The sequence below is a fragment of the Cyprinodon tularosa genome, unplaced genomic scaffold, assembly GCF_016077235.1.
Source record: "Cyprinodon tularosa strain WSP-4 unplaced genomic scaffold, ASM1607723v1 ctg310, whole genome shotgun sequence".
Classification (NCBI taxonomy): domain Eukaryota; kingdom Metazoa; phylum Chordata; class Actinopteri; order Cyprinodontiformes; family Cyprinodontidae; genus Cyprinodon; species Cyprinodon tularosa.
In genome coordinates this window covers 1,093,059-1,120,528 of record NW_024039020.1, presented here as the reverse complement: position 1 = coordinate 1,120,528, position 27,470 = coordinate 1,093,059, and the positions used below count along the sequence as shown (strand labels likewise).

Genomic DNA, 27,470 nt, shown 5'->3' with positions numbered 1-27,470 from the left:
ATTTTTTTTCTCTTTGTGATCACCATTTTGTTTTTGCTGGGTGAGGAACCGGTTACTAATTCTTTTCAGTGGAATTGTGGATAATTTTATGTGTTTTCCAAGAACTCTGTTCCTCACGACTTTTGGAGATGAAATATGAGCATGCTGAAGAAAACTTGTTGCATCACCCACCATATGTCAACAGTCGCTCAGTGGAATTTGCGTCTGTCTTTACACTATTGCTAGATTAGTTGCATAGAATATGTTCAGACATTTTGTTATGTTTTTTTAATCTTGCATTTTTTTAGCTAGAAATTGTCTGTCAAAAGGATTTTACTTATTTACTCTGATGACCCAAAATAAAAAAGAAAGTTAACCAAGACATGGGCGTTTATCCAAAGCAGATGTTTCGAGGAATGTTTAGATGCAGTCCCTGATATGAAAAAAGTATCACCCTTGTTCCTTAAATTTCTTCCTAATTTAATGACTGCTAAAAATGAAGGTAAATCTGTTTTGATCAATATGATAATAACAACAAAAACACCTTAAGAGTTTAATTTAAGAGCTCATAGTTATTTTCATGATTTCCTAAATACAAAATATAACAAAATAATAACTAAATTTGATTAATTTCTTACATCAAGAGGCATTGTAGTGTCACACCTAGTACTTTAAGGCAATCAATTTTTTCTTGTCTGTCATAATTAGTCATATTATATAAATTGCATTAAACTCGGTGGTTGTAATGTTTTAGTGAGAAAAGAGTTCAAGGGGTATGAATACTTTTGGCAAATGCAAACAGTTTTCAAAATTTGTCCAGTTTTTTATTTTTGGTTGTTCTTCTTTTTTTGAAATTTAAACATATAGATACAGTGTTTGAAGAGTGTAGTTCTGAATAAGCTTCTGCCAATATCTATCTAGTCAAACTGTCCTTAAAAAGTGCTTAGTGTAGCTTCTTTTTGTTAATTACTCAATTTTTCTTCCCTCTGTCTGCCTAGATCATGATTCAGAAGGGAAACGTGTTCAAGACATGCTGTCTACAATCGAAAAACCACAGGTGGGTATGAATGCCTCTTAAAAAGTACTGCAGTTACGCACACGGAAGCAGACATGTAACCACTTTCATCAATCAACCCGTTGTCTGATGTAGTCATCTCTGGCATGAGCACTAATGTCTTTTTAGTATGTGCATCTCCTCACTGGGGCTAATATGAAAACTGAAGTCTGTACTGACAATGTTTGCAGTGGTGACTTTATAAATTTGTAGCACAAGCTGTGCTATCTGTCGCCACACGAGGGCAGCATCTATTCATCCATGTCTCATCTCGCCTCCATCAGCTGGAAAACACAGAAAAAAACACTCAAGTTTTTCATTCCCTCAGGGGGAGTGTGGGTAAATGAGCTTATGCTGTGCAGACCTATTTTTCATATGAAAAAAAAAAATAAATAATCTCATCTGAGAGTTCAAACAGCAGGCTCTGCAACTGGACCATTGAACATAGTCAGTTTATGACAGAGATGTTATAAAACAGCAGAATAGATCTATGAACTACAGGGGAATTTAGCAATAAGGGGGATGGAGATAACCGAAAAAAGACTTTGAATTAAGAAGCTATTTACTGCACTTTTTACCCTCAGATGACCCCTGAGGTGATGTAATGAATTGTGGACATGAGAGTTAAGAGAAAAAGAAATGTACATTTTCACTGACCATTTTTTCAACTTTATGAATGGTAAATTGTCCCTTTCTTATTTTATTAAATTGAAAATTAAAAAATACTTATGCATAAACAAACACATTGACAGTAAGGGTACTGGTGCAAGTTTATCTAAGAAAATATTAAGACCTACTGCATTTAGTACTCGGATTGTTGGTTTGCAAGTGAATTATTCAGTGCAAGGAGGTTTTCTACTAAAACCTGATGCTGTTTTATTAGCATGGAATATTAATTTGAAAACCCTGAAACAATATAAAAGCAGAATAGGGTTGTGCTAGCAATAAAACACCCGGTTTGGATTATAGTGAAAATTTAATTTAAAATTACTGAAAAATGAGCTATTACTAAAAAATAAGGCTGCAGTTTTCAGGACATAGCATTAAAGTTTCATGCAAAGTTAAGTTCTTCTTTTGAGCGTTTACTGACTGTCTGCTGGATTTAGAAATTTAAGGTGCCTTACTGAAATCTCGGCAGTAACATATGGATCTATTTTGTGGTCTACCAGCTTCTACAGCTGTCTGTTTGGATAGACCTTTCTCTAAAATAACCAGTTCTGTATTATCTAGTTTTCAACTACTGACTGATGAGTCATATCAAGGCGTATTGAGGAATTCCATCCTCCTGTTAAAGGTGTAGTGAAGGATTTTCACAAATCTTTAAAAAGAATCGCCCTCTCCACTTTAAAAAAAAAAAAAAAAGCACATGCACAACCCAATTTAACACTTGTGAGAGCATGCACAAGCCCATTTCCCATCGTGTAAGCTGTTTAAAAATTGCTGTTTGCATCCCTCATACAAGCTTACTTTCCAAAAGAAGATTTGCAGTTTTTTCAGACTCACAACATGTGTTATGCCGAGAAATACCTGCCTATCAAGAATTTCCTCCCCTGTCAAGGGAGCGGGCATCGCCCTAAACTCTTGTACATTGATGAGAAAGCTGATTGAAATATAAATGAAAAGGGAACTTTTAAACATATTCTCAATCTTTTGTCAGAAAAGATATAAAATAGTGTTGATAGCAAAAGCGGGAAATGCTATCCACTGAGCAGAAAATATATTCATCGGACACTGACTGTAGCACATCGACTAAAACTTGCCTCCATACAAGTAGAAATCGTATTCATTCGACTTTATCTGTCGACCAAAACAATTTTAGGGCATACATGCATAAGAAATATGAAAATTCAATTCAATTCAATTCAGTTTATTTATATAGCGCCAAATTCACAACACATGTCATCTCAAGGCACTTTACAGTTCAACCAGATCAAATTGATACAAAGTTTTCTATCTAAGGAAAACCAGTTGATTGCATTGACTCATTGACTCAAATACAATCCCCCACACTAAGCATGCTTGTAGCGACAGTGGAGAGGAAAAACTCCCTTTTAACAGGAAGAAACCTCCAGCAGAACCAGGCTCAGTGTGAGCGGCCATCTGCCGAGGCCGACTGGGGTTCAAGGAGACAGAAGCAGAGATACAAAAAGCAGCTGTAAAAGGCGGCCCCGTCCAGGAAACACACAGCCAGGCAGACGAGCTCCAAGGCAGCTCCCATGCCAGAGGACGAAGAAAGCACATCCACTCAGTCACGGTCAGAGAAACAGGACCACACTGGAAAACAGGCCGATCTCCAACATCTATAAACAAGGGTGTTGATAGAAGCAGCACAGCTGATGTTTCTTTCCAGGATGACGTCACAGCCAAACAGGAACAGACGAGGCAAAGCTACTCTGAGGAAAAGCAGAGAGAGCAGAAGGTTAGAGATTGAACTAACAGATTCTGCAGAATAGGAGAACAGAGAGAGAATGAAGCAGAATGATGAAATGGGGGTCCCTATGTCCTCCAAAAGTCTAAGCCTATAGCAGCATAACTATAGAGATAGCTCAGGATAACCTGAGCCACTCTAACTATAAGCTTTATCAAAAAGGAAAGTTTTAAGCCTAGCCTTAAAAGTAGACAGGGTGTCTGCCTCACGGACTAAAACTGGTAGTTGGTTCCACAGGAGAGGAGCCTGATAACTAAAAGATCTGCCTCCCATTCTACTTTTAGAAATTCTAGGAACCACTAGTAAACCTGCAGATTGAGAGCGAAGTGCTCTGTTAGGAACATAAGGAACAATCAGATCTCTGATATAAGATGGAGCTTGGCCATTTAAGGCTTTATATGTGAGAAGGAGGATTTTAAATTCTATTCTTGATTTAACAGGAAGCCAATGAAGAGAAGCCAGGACAGGCGAGATATGATCTCTCTTTTTAATTTTCATTAGAACTCTGGCTGCAGCATTTTGGATCAGCTGAAGGCTTTTAACTACAGTTTGTGGACTTCCTGATAGTAAAGAATTACAATAGTCCAGCCTTGAAGTAACAAATGCATGGACTAGTTTCTCAGCATCACCCCTGGACAGGATATTTCTAATTTTTGCAATGTTCCTCAGATGAAAGAAGGAAATTCTAGAAACCTCTTTGATGTGGGATTTAAATGACAGGTCCTGATCAAAAATAACACCAAGATTTTTTACTTTATTATCTGAAATCAGTTTAATCCCATCCAAATGAAGTGACTGGCTAATCAGTTTCTTTTTCAGAGACTCTGGTCCAAAGACTATAACTTCTGTTTTGTCTGCATTCAGAAGCAGAAAGTTAAGAGTCATCCAGGTTTTTATGTCTTCAAGACATGCCTGTAATCTATGTAATGGGTTAGCTTCATCTGGATTTATAGACAGATATAGCTGGGTATCATCAGCATAACAGTGGAAATTAATCCCATGCTGTCTAATAATTCTACCAATTGGGAGCATGTATAAAGTAAAGAGAATTGGTCCTAGCACTGATCCCTGTGGTACTCCACAGGTAACCTTTGAGCGTGTTGAAGATCTATCATTAACATGAACAAACTGAATTCGATCAGATAGATAAGATTTAAACCAGTCTAGTGCTGTTCCTTTAATTCCAACAAAATATTCAAGTCTTTCTAAAAGAATATTATGGTCAACTGTATCAAATGCAGCACTAAGATCCAACAGGACGAGCACAGATACAAGTCCATTATCTGAGGCCATGAGAATATCATTAGTGACTTTCACCAGAGCTGTTTCAGTGCTATGATGAGCTCTAAAGCCAGACTGAAACTCTTCAAAAAGTTCATTATGGTGGAAGTGATCGCAAACTTGTTTGGCAACTACTTTCTCAAGAATTTTGGATAAGAAAGGAAGATTGGATATAGGTCTATAATTGACCAAGTCATCTGGGTCAAGAGACGGTTTCTTAAGCAGAGGTTTAATTACAGCAACCTTAAAAGCTTTAGGTACATATCCCTGTAACAGAGATAGATTAATCACATCTAAAATGGAGGAGGAGATCAAAGGGAATACCTCCTTAAATAACCTGGTTGGAACTGGATCTAACATACAAGTTGAAGGCTTAGATGAAGACAATAATTTTGCTAATTCAGAGAGTTCAACTGGATCAAAGCAGTCTAAACCCAGTTCAGATTCCATGACTACCTCAGGTACAATCGCGGATAGAGGAGTGCTTATGATCTTATTTTTAATAAGATCAATCTTATTTATAAAGAAAACAATAGGAGTATGTTTAAAAGTTTCCTTTTCCTTCATATTTCAATTTGTTTTATCATCAGTGGGTGAGAGGGGAGGTAATTCTCGGCAGGCAGTTATTTCTCAGCATAACATCGTTAAGTGAAAATGGGGAGGAGCACGTTAGACAACCTTACGTTAACACATCACCAGAATGATTGACAATTAGGAGGACCACTTATTTTGATGATCCACCCGGAAAAAGAACATCCTCCACCATGCCTTTAAGTTTCACAAATGCATCAATCTAGCAAACATCAAAAAGATAAATAATAGAATCAGGTTATAACTGCAGGGTTAGAGTAATATAGATGTGTAAATTTAAATTAAAACATATTCTAAACATGATGAAATGTATGTTTATGTTATTGGTGCTTTTAATTTGGAATGAATTTTTACCAAATGGGATATTTTTGTGTGAATCTTAGGTGTCTAACGTCCAGGCACGGGCTGCTCGGCTGTCCTGGGCCCCTCCAGCTGGGCTGGTAAACAGGCACAGTAACGGGATACCTGTTACCTGCTCCTATGAGTTGACGCTCTCAGACAAGGGAAAGGATGGAAAGTATCGCGTTATATACAGGTAGGAAACTGTCATGCTGAAGAAATTAAGGGAGTTCTACCCATACATTCCTTATATAGCAAGCTTAATGTTAGCATGTTGATGTAATTCTTTTTTGGTTGGAATATTTCAGTGGGGAAGAATTGGAATATCACCTGAAAGACCTAAGGCCAGCAACAGACTACCATGTACGGTAAGAGCTGAAGATTTATATGAAAATTGTTGCCTGGATCAAACAATTATGTGTTTAAATGTTTTTTCTCACATTAAATCTAAAGCTTTACCTTTTGAAGTTCAGTAAAATAGTGTCTAAGGCTTTATGGCTCTGTTGTTTCAGGGTTTTGGCACTGTACAACTCAGTCCGAGGCTCGTATTCAGAGGTCGGCTCGTTTACCACACACTGTAGTGCCCCTGATGTCCCGTTACCCCCTAAACTCTCCCACCGCACAAAGACGAGCCTCAGTCTACAGTGGAAGGTACAGCTGCATATCATTATATCTGAGTGCGCAGATAATGTGGAAATGAAATGAAAAAATCTAAATGTGTTTGTAGTTTGCCCTGTATTCATTGTGAGCCTAGAGGCTGCTTCACTATTAGCGCTCCTTTTGACTGGCCTGTTAGCTTATGTGGATGGGCATGTCGTGTTGGATTTCATGTATCAGAAAGATGGGCGTTAAATGCACAATGCATGCCAAACTTTTCAGATTTCTGATGGTAAAAAATTCCAACAAAACATTACAATTTCCCTTCACCTTATGATTATGCACTAATATAAATGTTGTATAAATGTATCGACAAGGCTGGATGTTACAACCTAGGTCCACTAAACAGGGTTCATACCATATTTGTCGATGCATGAAAGATGATTTCAGTATTTATTAGCTTTTCAAGTATTGAAAATAAAAACATATTGAAAAATATTTGTATTTTGGACCTGTTGCTCAACTTTTGTCTATAAGATGTCAACACCCTCTTCTCCGTTCCACTAAGTTCTCCCTTTCTTGGATTCCTCCTTTCCCGCTTCCCTCACAGCCTTCTCCTTTATATCTGTGGGATTCTCTAGATTCAAAGTGAACCATATCGTTTCATTTAAGGCACGTAAGGGAATATTAGTAAGAAAGTTCAGGCAGGAAATTTAAGCCAGAGGTTTTTAGGTTTTTATTGAATAAGAATACATTTGAGTTGTTCAACTGCTTTCTGTACAAAGTGATTTAGTTTTCTTATTTACTTGAGTCTTATTATTTGCCTGTTTCATCATTTAACATTTTAACATCTGCTTTTGCCTGTCTCCCCTGACCTCCCAATGCAAAAGTGATTTTTACGCCTCTTAGACTGTCATTTCATCCAGACATGATATAAGGGTTAAATCGCTGATTTCTCTCTCCTCTGGTCTTCCTCCCTTTGCCATCTGCAGCCTCCAGGCGACAATGGATCCAAAATCACAAACTACCAGCTTGAGTGGGATGAGGTGAGCCTACCCTTGATATTTCCATAAAAAGAGACTCATTAAGAAACAGACATGTCCTTTAAAAGTATTGACATGCAGCTTTTAAGAGTTACAGCATTTGGACTGTTAGTATTATTATTGAGTCAACAATTTTGTCGTTTTGCTTTTTATTACTATATTGCAATTTATAGTATAGTATTTAACTATTTAATATATTATTATATACTATACCATATATTATATACTGTTCACAGTGAATTCAGGTATTTTTTGTGTTAATAGCCTTATTTTCCCATTTTGTTTTTGTCAATTTTCTTCCTCTGCAGGGAAAGAGGAACAGTGTTTTCCGAGACTGCTACTTTGGGAACCAGAGACACTACAAGCTGACACGGCTGCAGCCCGCCTGTGGATACACATTCAGATTGGCTGCAAATAACGACATTGGCACAAGGTACCGTCCCCTGTCACTGAATACGTAGATATATGTTACAGACTAAATACATTGGCAAGAAAATTTGCATCCATTCACAAATTATTAGACTATTCTAGAAGACATACCACTGGTGTATTACCAGTATTAATTATGCTAATATTGATTCAATTATTCATCATATTTTCTAAAATCCCTTTAATTAGATTCTAAAATTCTGGTGGGATTCAAATAAGAGTGTTGGATTCTCCTTGATTAGTTGCTTTCACTGCTGTTCAGCTGGCTTAAAGGTACCAGCAAAAAGAAAAAGCCTTTTTGGAATGTCTCTTTGCACAAACACTAAAATCTAACTAAATTAGTGCTTTCACTCTACCCAGGGTGAATCTAAGTGTATTTGTATTACTCTTTATAAAATCATTATAACTCTACAATTAAAATAGTTCAAATCTGACATTTACCCAACAGAGATTACACCATTCATATCTGATACTCAGAGACAAAGTTTTAAAGTCACTATTTTGATAATCATTTAAATGTTGAAATCAAGCACAGAGATTTAGCTTTTTACCAGAAGACAAAATGCTTTGACATGCTTGTGGTGAACGAGTGGGGGGGAGCTAGATGTTAGTCATTCTAGTTGTGCTAATCATGCTATAAAATATAATGAATGTACCTTTAAGTCTGAAAGGGAGTTTAAAAGGTTAGCACTGTCATTATTTCCTCTCTCTCCCACACACACAGCAGCAACATCTGCTCTGCTAATATAAAACGCTGACGACCATTCCCAGCAGGAAGGGGAGAAAACATATTTGTAAAGCCGTTCTTTTATTATCATATGGACAAATTCTAATAGGTCAAAATCTGTAGGTCTTTTCTCATCAAGAAAGATAAGCCTATTGCAGATCTAGCATATATTAGAGCATGAGAGAATTAGAGGGTACAGCCCTCAGTTTTCTCTATTTACTAGAGCTTTCAGATGTGAAGCTGATGTGTGTTATATAAATATAACAAATAGATTGTTGTCAATTACAATGTAGTATTAGGGCCAGGCTTTTTAAATTTTTTTATTTGAGAATTAAGTCGTAACATTATGAAAATAAAGTCATAAAATTACAAGAATAAAGTTGTTACATCACAAGTTTAAAGTCGCAACATTATGAAAATAAAGTCATAAAATTATGAGAATAAAGTTGTAACATTACAAGAGTAAGGTCATAAAATTACAAGAATAAAGTTATAAAAATACAAGAATAAAGTCATAAAAATACAAGCATAAAGTCGTAACATGATGAGAATAAAGTTGCAATATTACGGGAATAAAGTTATAAAATTACAAGAATAAAGTTGCAACATTACGAGAATAAAGTTATAAAATTACAAGAATAAAGTTGCAACGTTATGGGAATAAAGTCCTAATATTATTAGAATCAAGTCCTAATGTTACCAGAATAAAGTTGTATTTTATGAAAGCTCTCACAAGAAGCACTTTCTTCCCTCAAATGAAGAATGTCGAGCATCATGTAAAGTTATACTTTGAAATTGGTTTGACAAATAAGGAAGTCTTGTAGCAGACCAGCTTCAAATTGGGCAGGATGTCAAAGTGGATTCAGGTTTCTGTTTGGTGGAGCTGGTCGACCTTCCTGTGCTGGTCAGTGCTCAAAGCTTTCTTTCTGTAACGGGTTGTGGTATGATAACTTTATTCTTGTAATTGTATTACTTTATTCTCATATTACAACTTTATTCTAAAAGAAAAAAGAAAAACCCTAGCCTAGCTCTAATACTCCATTGTATCCCAGTATCTTCTCCTGCAACTCGGATATTTGAATTAAAACAATCTAATTTCCCCTTATTTACTGATTCCTTGCCATTTTTTCAGTTTGCCCAAGTCGAGTTGTTTTCTTCTAATTTCTGAATTAAAAGACTATTTTTTTGTTTTTGTTTTTTACAGCGGTTTCAGTACAGAGGTGGTGTTCTACACTACAGGGACTCAGCCTTCCCTGCCCCTCGCTCCACGGCTGGTAAGAGCGGGGGTCTCCTGGGTGACCCTGGAGTGGGTGCGTCCTGAGGGCAGCTCCACTGAAGAGCAGCTTAAATACACACTCGAGATCCAGGAAGACAACACCGTGAGTATATATATTGGTTTTAAAAACTAGTTTTTGTTTTCATATTTTTTGACTAAACTATCTAAAGGCTTTGAGCTTCTGTTTGGATAGGATGAAACAAAGGGGAGATATTTAGAAAAGTATAGATTTTAAGAAGGTTTAATATGTGAAATATTAATTGCACGGATAATTAATCACAGTGTATTTTCTACAGGGAACAGATTTTTATCCAAAGTACACTGGAGAAAACTTGACTTGTACTGTACAAGGCCTGAAGAGAAGTACACAGTATAAATTCAGGGTAAGTAAAAACATAATCAAAATGTATGTACTGTATGAGTCTGCATATGTTTCAGTAATATTTGTGGATTGTAGATTGTGTTTTTCAATTAATGTTTCTTGTTTACATCCGATTGTGGTAATGTTCTGTTGTTTGTGACTAAAGAAGAGCCTGCTTCTTGGATGTGTTCACTAAAGTTATAGGTTTTTTCAACCTAAGTCTACAAGACAATTTCCTGCTCAGATGGAGAAAGTAAAGCGCTAAATTACCTTTAAAGGAGCTTTACTTAAAGTCATAAATAGGACATCTTTCAATATATTTACCTGTTTTAGATGAATTGGTTGTCAAATTGTGGCACAGGTATTAATGCTTTTAGCTGTTTAAAGAGTAGCTTTGCCTTTGCACAATGTTTAATGCATTGCAATCCCACTCAAAAGTCTATAAATTGTTAATATAGTTGTGTTTGGCATTAATTCCTGCTGCTACATTCAGTTAAATTATAATTCAGTCATTAAGCTGCTGTTTAGAATGAAACTGAAAAGTTTCATTGTGATCCTCCTAGATTATTTAATCCATATTGGGCAAAGCACAGATGGCAATAACAGCAAAATAGTCCCGTAGCATATTGCTGACACAGTGATTTTTTTAATTAAGAGCATCACTTTCACCTGTCTAATCAATATTCTTGTCATTGTGCTAAGCTTAACTCAATGTTTGTCTCATTAAAACATTAAGCTTTTTTACAGAAGTCAGCTAGTGCAATCTTGTAGGCAATGTTGTGCCAGTTCATAAGTAAAAAAGGTTCAGTTCACATAGATGAAAACAATCTAGCTCAAGTTCATTGTTCACTTTTTCAAAAAATTATCACAGAAAATTTCACACACCTAGAAAAGTTCATTTGGTAAATTTAGCAACAATCCTACAAATAAAACCTCACATTTCACCCTTTAAATGTGTGATCATAATATATAGAGATAAATGGAAAATACTGGATGCAGTCAGTGTATACTGTATGAGCAGTGAAGCCTTTATTTAGCCCAATTACACAGAACTTCAGAAACATACAGGTACATGCAAGTGCTGCTGAAAAGATCTGTATCAAAAATTGTATTTCTTTCGTTCCTCATTCAGTAGCAGATTTTTCCAAAGATAGCTTGGATGCTTTTACTCGATGTGTTGCTTTAAATTTGAAGTGGAAGCGGTGGACGTACAGACTTGTTAAGTCCCGATGGGAACATTTTGCACATAACATGCATCAAAAATACCAGTCAATAAGTCTAAAATGCGCAGAATAGTACTAGCAGTAGGCATGCTGGTCTGTCATTCTGTTTGCTGTAATAAGTGCCGTTAAACCTGACGTTATCCAATGAAAGGTGTTATCAACTGAACGTAAACGTGAGCTGTGTCTGTTGCTCATTCTTCTCAGAATCTCATTCACGTTCATAACTTCAAAACTGATCCGTTCATTTAACTGTTCACTAAAAATATGAACGTATTCATTGAACGCTGTTCATTGAATGCATTCATGCACAACGCTGCTCTAGTCTTTTAACTATGAATTTATTATTTCATACCACAATGTTTTGCTTCTGAATAATCACCTAATTGCACCCGTTGAAAAGAAATGCATCTCTAAGGTCCTGTGTTAATGATACATGGAGTTAACTATGAGTGTTCTTACATGATCAAATGTATTCCCACTAGTCTTTTGATTCTCATAGAATAAATAATCATTCCAAAAGCAGTGGTGCATTTAGTTGTCATTCAGTGTGACTCAACATCCATCAATCCATGACAGACTTTGACATTTTGCCACCATTAGATTGCCGTCAATTTATAAAGGGGAAACGAGACAATTCAGCAGCTATTTATCAAGTTTACTAAAAGCCTTGATGAAATCTGTCCGTAATGTGAGGACATTCTGAAACATATTGTACCAATAACATGTCTCTTTAAGTGCATTTGCATGTCCTTTATGGTGCAATCACAATAAAACTTCCCAATGTGCCTCCATGCAAACGGGGAGACAAGGTGTCTGATGATGCAGTGAGACGTGATCACGTGCAAAGAGGCCGTTTGGAGATCTTTTTGTTCTTCCCATCCTGTGTGAATGTGTTGGAACAAAGGAAATTGATTGTCCATTGGAAAGGGTATTTCAAAGAAGATAAAGACGGTGAAGCACAGGAGAAAGAAGCAAATTATAATGACCCTTATTTTTCACAAGTGCTTTTTTTTTTTTACCTTTTTATAGATTCACCTCAGCATTTAACCCCCCCACCCCAACCTGCTTTCCTTGTTTTCTATCCTTATTTATTGTCTCCTACCTTGTTGCCACTCTTGTTGCCAGTGTTTAACTCTCTGCTCTCTCTGTTGCTCTCGTTGCAGCTGATTGCGTCAAATGTGGAAGGTAAAAGCAGCCCCAGTGAAGTGTTGGTGTGCACCACCAATCCAGACAAACCTGGCCCTCCGTCGACACCCAGAGTCACCGGAGTTACACCCTATGGCTTTACTGTCACGTGGGGTAATATTTGAAACCATTTCATTACTGTTAGATGTATATTTTAAGTTATAAAACGGCACCTGTTTGACAGAAAGTTTCTGTAATTATTTATTTAGAAAAATTATCTCTTTTTTGACTTTTTGTCAGTTGTAATAATCTGGATTATTAATTAGCATATAGAAGTGTTCTATAATTCTATATTCAACATAAATGTTCTATATTTTGAACATTTATATGTCCAAAATATTTATTTATTAAAGTTTTGCAGTAGATACCTATTTATTTTAAACATTACAAACAAAACTGTCTGGAATTATGCTAAATATGATTTCATATAATATCTTTGAATCAATATGTGGGATAATGTGGTTTTAGCAGAGCTGTTCTAGGTTAAAAAGGCAGTCTGAAGTTATAACATATTTCTTTAAAAAGCACATCATCAATTTTTTTAACTTTTCATTTTTAATTGTAAAGTTTGAAGGAACAAAAAGCAAACTCTGCCTTAATGCATAACATAGTGCGGCTCAAGGAGAAAGTACTCATGGCACAGTCTCAACCTTGACTGTGAGGTCACAAGCCTCTGATTTATTTGGTAATTTGTTCAGTAAGAGAAATAAACCAGGGGGATTGTTGTCTGAGAGTGGTTGCTTGTCAGCACTTTCCTTCTGCCCCGATAACTGTCACTATGGCTTTACATTAGCCAGCACGGCGATGCTTGTGTTCAACAACGCAGCAGTAATTGGAAGCAGCAGGAACTCCCACTTTTCAGCAATAAGATAACCCCTTGTCTAAGTTGACAAACTTTATGCTGCAGACTTTGCTACAGCTCTCTGTCATCTCCTGACATTAGCTGCATTGTGTTGTTGCCCCTCAGCCTTGATTTGTTCCTTCTCTTGAATTTATGACTGTAATTGCCTAATAATCCTGGGCCATAAATTCTTTTTTGCCGAACAAAGTGAAGACCACCCTTTTTCTCTTTTTCTTTAACTTCACCCCATCATTAGCTCACCACGTACCTTAAAGAAAATCCCCTTTTGTCTGCATTAAGCAGGTAACTCAAGTTCCAGATAACATTCAATCATACATATGTGGCTGTGCAATGTAGTTTAGGAGGGACATACCTTAAATCAAAATACTAATTATCTGCTTAGAAAAAACATTGGAAATGTGAACATGATTTTAAAAACTTCAATTGTGCTTGGTTTTCTTAGTTTAAAAATATGATTCTATGTGGCAAACAGAGCTATTGTTTTTTTTTCTCATCTGTTATGTTTTCGTGTCCTTCGCCTAACAGGACTATGCATTATATGTCATTTCGACTCTACCGCACATTTTTTCCCCGATATCATTGTAATTAATATTTCATCAAGGAAATTTCATTAAAAAAATGATTACCCTAAACATAAAAAAGGTTTATCAATTTCCCCTACAGATCCACCCTTGGACAATGGGGGTTCAGAGGCTCTCACTTATCTCCTAGAGATTTCTGAAGGATGCTCCGAAGGTAAATGCAGTACATGAGAAAACCCTCCATAGTCAGCATACATGTTTCTAGATTTTTTTTTACTTTTGATGTCTTTTATTTAAATCCACTTATTAAATATGTTAATAATAATATGTTAATAATTTTAACATAATTTAATCAGCAAAACAGGACGTTAGCATCCTGGAACAGGTAATATTAAATTTATATTACTACCATGTCCGTTTCAAATGCAAAAGGAAAAATTCATACATCATGATTAAGAAATAAATGAGTTTTAATCATAACTATATATTTATAATACAATAATTGAAAGAAGACTGATCAGTGATGATGTGATTGTATTGTTCAATTCCTGGTAATAAAAAGATGTTTTTGTTGATTTTTGGCATTTTAGAGAGAGCACTTTCCTCCCATAATTCAATAAAACAACAAAAACAAAGAAACATTGTGCAAATATAAACTTCCTAATGGGATGTTGGGACAGTATAAATAGGCTGATGACAAAGATAGATAAAAAACAGCCCAGAGATTGATTGTGTGCAATCTTCCACATGAATGTGACAAGTGTCGTAATTATGCATGCGGCGTGAATTTGATGTTTTGCAGCAAGCCAGTGGGAAGTGGCGTACAGTGGCCCCGCCACAGAATGCGTGTGTGAGCGGCTGACACCAGGAACCGTTTACCGCCTACGTGTATGTAGCATCACCACCGGGGGACACAGCCCAGTAAGTCACACAGACAGCAATTTACTGTAGTGAATCATGAACTTTGGATTTAGAGTTTTACTGGATCTCAGAAAAGCTGTTTTAAGCCCAGTGGAGGCCCGAGCCTGTAAAATTTAAAGTTCAGCTTGATGTAAAAAATACAGTTTTGGGTTATTTTGGTTACATTATGCTAAAATACACAGAGGCAGCTCATTTATTACCATCTTTGCAATAATATGGGGAAAAATATTTTTAATAATTCCAGGTGATATAAATAGTTATTCTTTTACTCTTAAAATGTAATTTCTCCTTTGCTCTGGCAGTGCACCGTTAGTGTTCCAGTTCATACATTAAGTGTCCCACCCGGACCCTGTAAGCCGCCGCGGATTGTTGGGAAAGCCAAACACAAGGAAGTCCAGTTAGAATGGGGTGAGTCCAAACATACACGTATGCTCTGTTTAGCCTTATTTACCCTTATTTACTCTTTCCACAGAGCAGTGAAATTGCTTTCTGGCTGCCGATTATATTTTGCTGGCCAGCTCTAATAGGAACTAAGTCAACCCCTTTTACCCTGAGATCCTATTTTACCTATTAAATGCCTAACATCCCCTTATATCTAGACTAACTCTTTAATGCTGGCCAATTATTGCAGATTAGTACTGTTATTTCTTGGCAGCCTAAGAGATTTGCACTGTGCTGTGCTGAGAGGTTTTTTTTTCTAACCAGTCTGATACAGCTGGGCACATCCCTAATCAGTTCAGATACAGCAGCGCTGCTTCAATTACTGGCAGAGTTGAAGGTCAGACATAATGCACTTCAAAGGGTTTTCCCCTGTGTCCTCATTGGCTGCTTTCATACCTCTGCAACCAAACTGAAGCAGATGGTAGCTAAACTAAAGTGCAGATCTCTAAGTCAGATGTTATCTAAAATTTATTCAGCCAATCATAAGCCTTGACTGACCCAATGAGTGTTCAATTAAAAACTTAACACAGTGTGTTGCAATAAATTTATCCACATCCCTCTTACTTTTTTTATAATTTGTTTTTGCAAATACAAAGTTAGAAAGTTGTTTTACAAATGTCTGATATGAATTCGAAGGTGAAAATCTGTGATAGCTCCCGATATTCATACCCATATAATCCAATACCACTGAAATAGAAAAAAGTTTAATAATTGCCCTCAGAGGTCAACTAATAAGGAAACCTGTCAGTGTAATCACAGCGGTTCTGTTTCTGCGGTGAAGATGTTTAAGGAACACATCAGATTGATCAGAAAAATAGGTGGTTTAGAAGTTTAACGAAAAAAGTAACATTTAAAAAAGTCATGAATTCATCATTCAAAACATAACTACAATTATTAATTGTGCATTCAACATATCTGAGGTCCGCTTCATGAAGCAGGCTTAATGAAAACTCCAAGTTTCACAACCATGTAATTAGGGAAAATCTGAATTTTCCGTTTCACAAAAAACCTTTTTTTTAACCACTGTCTCTGTTACCATAGAAACATTTGCCTAAAGCTAATCTGGCCAGGAGCAGGTTTCTTCAATAAACTCAATGTCCTCTGTCTCCACCCTCACTAAAGCCAATCACACTGTTCAATTTCCTGTATTCAGTCAGGATAGTTCTTTGGTAGTTCTGCATGAAAAATAACAAAAAATGGTATTTCCATTAGATGTTTTTTCAAAATGACAATAAAGTTTGTCTAACTCTAAATTAGATGTTTAAAACACAACTAGTTTATCCTTTGGACGAGGATCCAATTAATGGAGTGAAAGTTATTCACAGAAAATAAACATATTTAGAAAGTTATCTTTCATATTCAGAAGGTTATCTTTATGGGAGCTACCGTTTCACCTGACAATCCATCACATACATCCAGACCTTACCCATCCTCACATTTGCAGCATTACACGGTCAAATAACAAAACTTGATATCAGTGAAAGAATAATGATGTGGGAAAACAACATCATATAGAAAAACAAAAAACTGCACAGTCAAACACACCTATTAGTATTACTTTGTAATGGAAGACATGATCAAAATGAGGAGGAACCCCATGAGATGATACATGAGATGGTCCTACCTGTTTAAAAAAACCTTTACATGCTGAGAGATGCTCTTCTCCTCTGGGATTACACCGAAATATAATACAATGAAACATTACCATTCAAACAATAAACTAGTTTCCCCCTGTAATGTTATTTTGAATAAAGCAGGCTATGGCAGGCAACTTTAATATTTATTAGTTTGATGGAATATATTTTTCTGACATCTGAAATACATTTCTTCCTAGTCAAAATTAAAGGAATAGTACACCCAAAACATGATTAGGCTTCATTTTCTACTCACCCCCATGCTGAACAACACTCTGGAGTACTTTTTTGATATCTCAAATGCATCTGGAGATCTGGGAGGCCTCTTGCTGTCTGCTGACATTCAAATAATGGAGGTCTATTGTGCCCGAGACAGAAAGGTCCATAAAAGTCCACAAAAACGTGTCAATATTCCTCCATGCTGCTCGTCCAATGTATTCCAAGTGTCCTGAGTGGGTAGCATCCAGAATTTACTCGAAACGAAGTCATTTAGAATGTTTTTAGAGCATAAACAGTAGTTTATAGTATTTCCTAAAAGCGCGTTCACGAGTCTACGGAAACCGCGGCAGACCAAACCAGACGAAAGTGCGCATTCAGCTCGGCAAAGAACTCCTGCTCTTCCTCAACACTGAAGTCCTCAGACATTTTTCTTTCGTTGTTTCTTTGTTTGCACAGGTAAACAGCACATTTCTTCTTCTACGCTTGCATTATCAGCAGAGCAGACGCTGAATGCGCACTTTCATCTGGTTTGGTCTGCCGGCTTCCGTAGCGTCCTGAATGCGCTGGTGCACGCTTTCAGGAAATCCTATACACTACTGTTTATGCTCTAAAAACATTCTAAATAATAATAATAATAATAATACATTTTATTTGTATTGCACTTTACATTTAAAAAAATCTCAAAGTGCTACAAAATTCATAGTTAAAACAAAACCGTATAATAAAAACGGTATACATAGTTAAAATGAGACATTACAGTAAAATAACATACGTAGTAAAAACAAAACAGTAAAATAACCATAAAACCACACAGATAAAATACTAACTAATGTTCATAGGCTTTTTTAAATAAAAATGTCTTGAGGCCTTTCTTGAAGGCCTCCAAAAATAAATGACTTCGTTTCGAGTAAATTCTGGATGCTACCCACTCAGGACACTTGGAATACATTGGACGAGCAGTATGGAGGAATATTGACACGTTTTTGTGGACTTTTATGGACCTTTCTGTCTCGGGCACCATAGACCTCCATTATTTGAATGTCAGCAGACAGCAAGAAGCCTCCCAGATCTCCAGATGCATTTGAGATATCAAAAAAGTACTCCAGAGTGTAGTTCAGCATGGGGGTGAGTAGAAAATGAAGGCTAATCATGTTTTGGGTGTACTATTCCTTTAAATTTTTAAAAAAATTACATTTTTCATATTTAAAATACACATTTTGCATGTTTAGAAATTTGTTCCTTTGAAATTTTAAGCAGACATCTAAAGGAAAGTGTATTTCCCATATCAGACATACATATTGACCTAAGCTGATAATTGTCAAAACTGCTGCTTAAAATGTGTAAACATTTCTAGGTATCTGAAACTTAATTCTTACTTGTGTATTGTTGTTTTTTGACATTCAGTTTTCAGTTTCTGCTGACAAAAATGTTATTTAGAAAATGTAATACTACAATTCTGACTAAGATTGTGATTTTGACCAGAAAGAATCCTATTTTACTGATCTACAAATAGAAAAACGGAGAGGATGCACTTTTTAGGTAAATATCAAAATGACAAACTCCATATAAACTTGTGCATTAACTCGAGCAGCAATTTCGTCCTGCACCATCTCCCTCTACTTAACAGGCATAGCACTGTTGCTCTGTCTTTTGAATACGTTCTTGAATATTTGCTTTAATTCTGCAATAAAAATATTCACAGCAAAAATTATCTAAAAATAAGTAGAAATGTCTTAAAATATTTGTATTTACTGCTAATTTGAGTAGGTTAATAAGAGGATATGCCAATTGAATTAGATTTTTACCCTTAAAATAAGAATACATTATGCACCTGAAATAAGAGATTATTGTTTTCACGCTTACCAGCTTAATTCAAGAACAAGTGCACTTATTTTAAGGAAAAATGACTTGCTTATATTCAAATATTCACCAGTGAGTGGTGTGAAATAGACAGACTTTCTCTTACCTGTTGTCACGGTGACTCGTCATTCATGATGGCTTTTCATAGCTGTTATGCACGCCCTTGACTCCAAATGAACCTACTCAGAGTTGATTAAACAACTTCACACCAGCTGCTGTAAAACCAAAATCTCAGAGTATCTGACCTAGATCAATTCAGAGTTGAGGATTTGACTCTGTGGTTCTTAAAACTGCTTTATTTAACTGACCTGTGGACTTTATAGTAAAGTTTAGAGAAGAAACCCAAAAGATGTTACACAGTCATTTGCAACTTCATACAGTATAGGGGACATAATGACAAACATGTGGAGGATTGTTTTCTGATGAAAACTCATCTTATAAAACCTTGTACTGAAATTATTTTTTTTTGGCATAAAATGTAAGTGCACACCACATATTGTGAAAAAAGGCTCTCCATCCTACTATGGAGAAGCTGGTCATAATGGATAGGAAGATGAAGAGAGCCAAATACAGTTTTCTACTATTATTATTCTATTGGAAACTGCAAAAGATGTGAGACTTCAAAGAGTTCAAAGTGTTAATACAGAAGACTGAATAAAAATCTACATCCCACTTTTCAGAGTTTCATTTTCACAATTATGTAGTTCTTTATATTGGTCCTTCATGTAAAATCACAATACATTTAGTTTCTGGTTTTACCCTGACAAAAAGGGAAATGAGTTTAAGGTCCTTAAACATTTTTGAAAGGTTTCACTTGTATTTCCATAAAGGATTTTGTTTTTAATTGTTGTCATTTAATTATTGATAAATGCTTTGTTTTCTCTGCTTCATCCTATTGTTTTATTGTAGATTCTCCAGCCTGTGAGGGAGTGTGTGAAAAGTGTATGTACAGTCTGGAAATGAGTGAGGGAGAAGCAAAGCCAGCAGAAGTGTACCAAGGCCCGGAGCTTCAGTGTACAGTTGCTAGTTTGCTACCTGGTGCGACGTACAGCTTCCGACTAAGGGCAGCCAACGAGGCTGGGGTGAGAACTTTACTTGTTCAAGTTAAGAGCTAAGAAGAAAAAAAAAGGACTACAATTCTTGATTTTATGGAACTTTTTCTGATATCTATGCAGTATCCAAGGCAGGATGCTAGGGATTATTACAAGACGGTGATTAGCTTCATAATCAGAAAATATGAGCTATTTGATCATCTATTTTTGTAATTCAAAATAAGGAGCTAGTGTTGACAGTAGTTTTAAGATCTGTCATCTTTACAACCCAAAGCCTTTTTTGTCGTCAGTTCAGGTATTAGATTTGGTACACACATGCTAATAGACATTTGCAAAGACTTGTCTTGAATTGTCGGGCTTTTTTCCAAGCTTGTCTCACATAAGTGTGAATTTCAGGAATGATTAGGAATGGTGACAAAAATGCTTTAAACAGTCAAATTTTTTATGCCTGAAATGGAAATCATTTTACCATTTTGCTTCTAAAAAATATAAAAGACACTACAATAATGGATCATAATGTTCATCAAAATCCTTTCTGCTGTCATATCCATATAGTTTGGACCGTATTCTGAGCCGACAGAGGCGACAACTGCAGCTGGACCTCCTGGTCAATGTGGGGCGCCGCTCATCACATTAATAAATAACACCTGTGTGAGGCTGAACTGGGAGGTGAGAAAAATACTAAGACATAAGCTGTTTAAGATGGACTAAACCAGATTTGTATGCAACAGAAATCTGAAATGAAACAACCAAAGGATTAGTTTCCATAAAATTTCAAAGGATGGTTGAAAATGTATTTTAATTTCTCGGATCATCATAAATTTTGCTTTCAGCTTCTATTTTTATCTGTTTTCTTAGATTCATATAAAAAAGTATATAAAGCTGCCGTGCATAAAAATGTATCAAGAATGATCTATAGCTGCTTCCATCATAATCAGCCTTTCTCTGTCTCACCTTAAAGACGGAAAAGTGCAAGATTGTTGTAGGGCGGCTACCTTCACTGAGCCCAAAGTGGAAGTAACGAAATAGAAACCAAACATGATGAAATCATGTTTTCTTTACCTTTTAACTTATGTTTAATACAGTCTATACTCTTTTTTTTCTCTTTTCACTTGGCATAGAAGGCTTATTTTATCCAATATTGGTCCATTTCGTTTCTAAAGAACAAGCACACTAATCGTTTCTTCTTAGTTTGCAACAGTCCTTTATTTTCAATCACTGAAATTGTAATTCTACACAACTGTGTGAGGAAAAAATATCAAACTGAGATCTTAACTTACATGGTTATTAGGCTATTATGTGCTGTTTCCAAGTCTAAATCAACAAGATCAAAGGTTGCGGAATAAAATAATCAAAATGGCATTGTTAGAAAACTGTCGAAGTATGCTTTGTAAAGCCCATTTTGAAAAGTTAAGTGGAAGGAAAAAGTATGATTTCATAATTTCCTATCCTTCACAGTGAATAGACATCCTTACAACTCTGTACTCACAAACCCTCCTTATTGATCTTAGATAATTTTGGTTTGCATGAAGGCACCTTTAAATAAATCCTTCTTTTTGAATCTATCTAATAAGTGAATTTGAATATGCTAATTTATTTAGTAAATGCACTTGCTGAAATTGGAAAACAAACAATAATAGTGTTTATCACTGTTTTTTTAAATTGGAAATCACTAACATTTTGTTTATATCTTTTGGTGTTTAAAAGCAAAAGGTTAATTTGACTTGAAAAATGAAACCACTCATAAAACACGTCAGATCTGAATAGGTTAATGTCGGGTTACCCTTGTTCCTAAGCTGTATTTCTCTGTGTTGCAGAGCCCTGAGGGTTCAGGGACGGACATCTCAGAGTATCGACTGGAGTGGGCGAAGGAGGACGAACCCATGGAGCTCATTTACTGTGGCTCCGCCGCACAGTGTGAACTGTCAGACCTGACACCTGCTACAGATTACTGCTGCAGGCTACAGGTAACAGGAAACGACTGCTTCACCTGAATGGATCTAGGCACACAACAGAAATACAAAGAGGCTGAGACAAATGCAAATGCAAAATCATAGAGGGAGCAACACAGAGGCTTCGTCTGGATACAATTACAGAAACCTGCACAGCATGAAAGGAGCTTCAAAGCCCCACACTAATACAGACAGGAGACTACAGATGATAACTGATTCAATTTGTACTGCAATTTCTTAATCTGGCGCATAAATAAGCACAGTTTCTCTGTCTCTCTTGATCCCGGTGAGTGTGTATTTATCTAACAAGCTCAAAACCCACACATATACACACAGACTTGCTCAGAAGCGACCCTCTGAAGCTTTGAATCCAATAACATCATGTTTTATGGCTCCTTTCTTTATTGGCTCATTTATAATGAAGGGACAACACAAGGTCAGCCGGCAGTCAGCATCACTGCTTGGGAGCTCGTATGATGTCTGTGTCAGTTTTTGCGCACTAACTTGTTCCACTCTCTGTTTCTCAATTGGACCTGTTGGAAAGAATCATGACAGACTCTAATTCCCATTATCTCATGCAGATTCTAATTTTGTCTTTATGTCAGTTAGAACTCATACATGAAATGTCTCCTTTTTGACAGCAGAACATGTACGAAATGAATAATTGGTATATCATCAAGTCCTTTCTTTTTAAAATCTGTTTTCTTGTTTGACGCTCAAAAAGACTATTAAAAATTTTATCATTAAGTGCTTGCAAAATTTTCACCCATTTTTAAAAGCAATCATTTATGTATTCAGCTTCCAAAAAGCCCCAAAAGTTCCAATTTTGTTTCATCAGTGCAAATAACCTACTGTACTACAGAAGAGTAACTCTGTCCCCTACTGAGCTTGTGGCATATTATATTTACAAAAGCTTTTTTTTTTTTTTTTTTATCTTTTCTGCCACTTTTCTTAGAATCCCAGCTTGGTGGATTGCACCACTAACGTTTCCATTTTTCCCATTTGAAATATAAATTTCTTTATTTATTTGTAGATTTTGAGAACAAGTGAATAAAACTCATATCTTTTCCTTCCAAGCCGCGAATATTTACCATTTTGTTTGGCAAATATAAACAAAATATAATCTAATTGGTACACATTGACAAGAAATGATTTAAAAGCTCAAGAAATGTAAAAACTTCTGAAAAGGCATACCTAGTGCCTCTAATGTGGGTGGATAATCTTAATCTCTGCAATCTCTGCCAAATTTCTAGAGTTGGTGTTACTTTGTCATTTATAACAACTTAAATAACAATCAAAATAGAAAGGGTGTGCTATTTTCAACCATGTCCAATGGTTCATTTAAAAAAGAAAACATTGCTCAAGAATATCAACTAGAAGATAAGAAACCAGTGTAAGGAAACTGCTGGCGAATATAAATATGTATTATACAGCAATATAGTTACAATAAAGCTGATTGTTTGATAATGTAATTCATCTTCAGCTGCTAATTTCTAAAGCTATGCTTTTCTTAAAACTTTATCCTCTTGTTTTTTGTACTTTACCTATGGTAGTAGCAAAATTGAAATGTAACCTTTGATAACTTTCCTTATCGATGCCATAATTAGCCCTTTCTCTCTCAAAGGGTTCCTGATAGATGTCCATCTCTTTCATCTTCCCATGCTTCTATGTCTCCCTCAGGCAGTGAACCAGGCTGGCGCTGGTCCATACAGCGACAGGGTGAGTTTCCGGACCCCGGCGACGCATCCTGACCAGGTCTCGACATTAACCCTCCAGGACCTCCCAACATCCTCGGATGCGGGTTATTCATCATCTACTTGCCTCCTCCTGAAGTGGGAGAAGCCAAACAGCAATGGTTCGGAGATCACTTCCTACATCATCACTGTAGATGACCAAACTGCCACTGTGGAATCGGGGACAAACCACCTTGTCACAGGCCTGAAGCCAAACACAGAATACCGGTAACAATTTTTTGCTGATTATTACACAGCAGGATAGTCTTGAGATCACATTCAGGAGTTACTTGAAAGTTCACAATGTGTTTTTAATATACAATCTGTCCATAACTCGAAAACGAAAAATCATTCTGAGCGGTGGGCGCAGCAGAGCTCTTCCTCAGGTCCTTGCTGACCGGGCTACCCATCTTGTTCGGTATGGGGCGCTGTGCACATCGGCACTGTATTACATTGTAAGTGTGCCAGCGGGAAACTGGTTGAATTGAGTGACTATCTGACTATCGGGACATACTGAATGACCACAATGACCAAAACAGTGGCAGAGCTACTGAGGGAGGCCACTGCTGCTTTAGAGCGAGTGCCTGCTTCTAACGGACCTGCGGCAACGCCGACTGCTCCTGAGTTTCCCGACTACATGATTTTTTTCCTTTTTGTCCATATTTTTAATGTTTAAAGCCAGTTGCAAGGAAAATAGTTTGGAAGCATCAATAGATTGGTCATCTTGTTACACCTGGATGTTATTACATGCATACAAACGATTGTGATGGCAGTTCTTAGAACTGCAATTTTATTTTTAAAGAAAAAATGCTCTAATGTTGTGGGGAACAGCGAAGAGGCAGGATGATCACACACCCCACTGTTTTTACTCGGAGGTTGTTTTTGTCCCCATTTACCGCCTATCTCTTGCATAAGGGCTGCTGCTGAGCCTGAACACAGAGCATGTGTTTATTTCAGGCTGAGTGGTGTACCTGTGAGTTGTTTTCTGGAGGCCTAAATGGTAACTCTAGTTGTTATAGACACCGAGTGTCTGTAGTTGCTTCATGTTTTATTTGTATGGCCTTGTGAAGCAACACAATACGTGTTTTTCTGACTATTGTGGGGCTCTCCTTTGACCCTATTATATTTAAGGCTCTGTTTTTTTTTATTTTCCCAATCAAACATCAGGGTTTTCCAGGATAAAACACTACAAGTGACTTTCATTATCAATCAGATTTACACCTATTAAGCAGAGACAAGCAAATAGCTCCACTGTTTAGACCAGTGGTCTCCAACCCTGGTCCTCAAGATCTACTGTCCTACAGATTTTAGATGCATCCCTGCTTCAACACAGCTGAATGAAATGATTGATTACCTTTTCAAGCCATTCATTTGATTCAGCTGTGTTGAAGCAGGGATGCATTTAAAATCTGTAGGACAGTAGATCTTGAGGACCAGGGTTGGAGACCACTGGTTTAGACGATTGTGTTATTTCATTAGGAATGCAATTAAAAATGAAGGAATTAAAACACTGATTACCTAATCTAACCTAAAGAAAACAATTTTTACAGTCCATATTAGCATGGGACATCCTTAAAAAATAAACAGTATTTTTAAATTGGATACATGAAACATGGAATAATAGTGGATTAACACTAGATATTTGTAATGATGGTGGAAGCAAGGTTTGTAGGTTATGAAGCCGGACAAATAGTTCTGTTTTTATCCAATTATGCTTAATTTGAACCACAAATAAAACATAACATGTCTAATTACCAATGGGTCATTTCAAAACATGACACCATTTGCGTAGCACCAAGCAAACCTTGTTTGAAATTTTAACATCATGTTGGAGAAGAGAAGGCTGTAAATAATTTGCCAACAATGTGTAAAAAAAAAAGAAATAAAACAAACACTCTGAACATTGCTGTTAAATTAGAAAGTGCAAGATACACAATAAGAAGACCTTTTAATACTTATAAAATATATTTCAAGATGTTTTGTTTTCAAAGAGCACACTTGTTAATATTCAAATCCCAAGATAAATTCCAGGTAAAATTTTCTAACCACTGTTGAACTAATTTAGATTAAACCCCATAAATCAAGGGTTGTTTTTATTTAACAGTTAAAATCATAAAGAAAGACACTTTTAATTTTAAAGAAAAAGTTTTATTCAAGTATAGGTAATGTTGCATCTGTTTAGGGTGCGATGTAATCCAACAGTTTTAAGGTATGATAAAGTATATATTTTTGCACTTTATCTATTTTATGTAAAAAAAACAAAAACAAAACAATCTTTATTTGTGGAGGCAAAAAGTAATAGTTATAGTAACAGAGTTTGCCTTTAGTACACCTAAAATTATTAATATGCTAGGCTCAAAATCAGAAGGAATTCAAATAAATCATTTTATTTATTTTGTTGATTATAAGTTAGAGGATTTAAAAAATGGGTCATCACTAGTGTTTTTATGCTTTTTATCCAGATTTAAACCTCAGTTTTGAGAAACTCTGATCTAAAAGGTCCTTTGTTTCTTCCTTTTACTCACAACATTTCATCACACTTTATCCTTGTGCTTAACAGCCCAGTGAATGAATAAATGTTGGCCTTTCTCATTTTGACTTGACTTGGCTGCAGGGAAAGGTTACTGTTATGAAAAATCAACAATTAAATGTCAGAAGGTAGATGCCGTCTAGCAGAGGTGCTAATCAGCTGATCAGACATTGCAAGTCGAAGGATGAGGAATTGAGGCAGGGATTCTTGGAATCGAGCCACAGAGGATTTAAAAGAAGGGAAATCTATTTCTCAGTTCTGTTTAATTAGCTGTGAATCACTGTCTTTGTTTTCTTAGATACGCGTAAGGTAAGAGTTTTTCTTTTCCATAAAAGTACATGCGTGCAAACAATATTGATGATCACATCTCAGCAAAACTTTTGTCACATCAAAAAATATCGTATTTCCCATCAGTTATCTTTATTTTTCTTCTAAGGAGATTTTTCCTTTAGGGAAGCAAAGTGGCCAGAAATTGTTAGCACATTCAGGTCTCATGTTGGAGACTGCATTAAGTTGTAATGGGAGGCTGGTAATGGGTGAAAGCCTCTTCACAGAAAATTTACCTCACCATTAGACAAATAGGTCCGTGGATACTCTGAGAGCTCACAGGGTTCATATATTTCCCCACCTTTTAATGTGCAACAGCTGCATCCCTCTAATAACAGGATCTATTTGTATTCCTTTTTTAAAAGTTAACATATGTTTATATTAGAGATGACTTGATTAGAAGCATATTTATCTCCAACACAAAGTTTATGAGAATTAAGGTTTGGCATTTGCCGTTAAAAATATATATTTTTCCATTTGATTAAAATCATTAATAAATGTTTGTTGCCTTACATGCTTCTAACTTTCTTAAAATGATACACTGTATTCTATCTGTGGTTCATGGCTACATATTATGTTGTGATTTTGTTCCCCCATTCAGAGTGTTGCATTCTCACTCTTTTTTTTCTTCTTGATAGACCTAAAATATGTTTCTGTAGTAATTCCAACAAAATAAAAAATGTAAAAAACAAACCACTGGACTTTGTTTTCCCATCCAGGAAGATTTCTAAATTCATAATATCTGGAGTAGCATTTGAGTTCCAGGCTTATATAGGGCTGGGTACCGAACATCGGTTCTTTTATGGTACCGACCAAAATGCTTCGTTTCTACAGAGTATCGAAACATGCCTCTTCTTTCGGTACCAAGTTTCGTTGATTGGCTGTAACACTTAATGTGATTGCGT

The 27,470-nt window shown here is 36.1% G+C and overlaps 1 protein-coding gene across 2 annotated transcripts in view; it reads left to right on the top strand.

Annotated features, from left to right (window-relative positions):
* The window catches only part of fndc3ba (fibronectin type III domain containing 3Ba), a 132,466-nt gene that overhangs the window by 88,767 nt on the left and 16,229 nt on the right, over positions 1 to 27,470 (top strand). For both annotated transcript variants that reach the window (XM_038292334.1, XM_038292335.1), the window contains 16 exons: positions 978 to 1,036; positions 5,717 to 5,868; positions 5,981 to 6,040; positions 6,185 to 6,323; positions 7,262 to 7,315; positions 7,621 to 7,745; positions 9,673 to 9,847; positions 10,041 to 10,127; positions 12,492 to 12,627; positions 14,039 to 14,110; positions 14,699 to 14,817; positions 15,120 to 15,225; positions 19,881 to 20,053; positions 20,579 to 20,692; positions 21,841 to 21,990; positions 23,656 to 23,936. In XM_038292334.1, the coding sequence (XP_038148262.1) occupies positions 978 to 1,036; positions 5,717 to 5,868; positions 5,981 to 6,040; positions 6,185 to 6,323; positions 7,262 to 7,315; positions 7,621 to 7,745; positions 9,673 to 9,847; positions 10,041 to 10,127; positions 12,492 to 12,627; positions 14,039 to 14,110; positions 14,699 to 14,817; positions 15,120 to 15,225; positions 19,881 to 20,053; positions 20,579 to 20,692; positions 21,841 to 21,990; positions 23,656 to 23,936 (2,002 nt within the window). The remainder of the gene's footprint in view (positions 1 to 977; positions 1,037 to 5,716; positions 5,869 to 5,980; positions 6,041 to 6,184; positions 6,324 to 7,261; positions 7,316 to 7,620; positions 7,746 to 9,672; positions 9,848 to 10,040; positions 10,128 to 12,491; positions 12,628 to 14,038; positions 14,111 to 14,698; positions 14,818 to 15,119; positions 15,226 to 19,880; positions 20,054 to 20,578; positions 20,693 to 21,840; positions 21,991 to 23,655; positions 23,937 to 27,470) is intronic.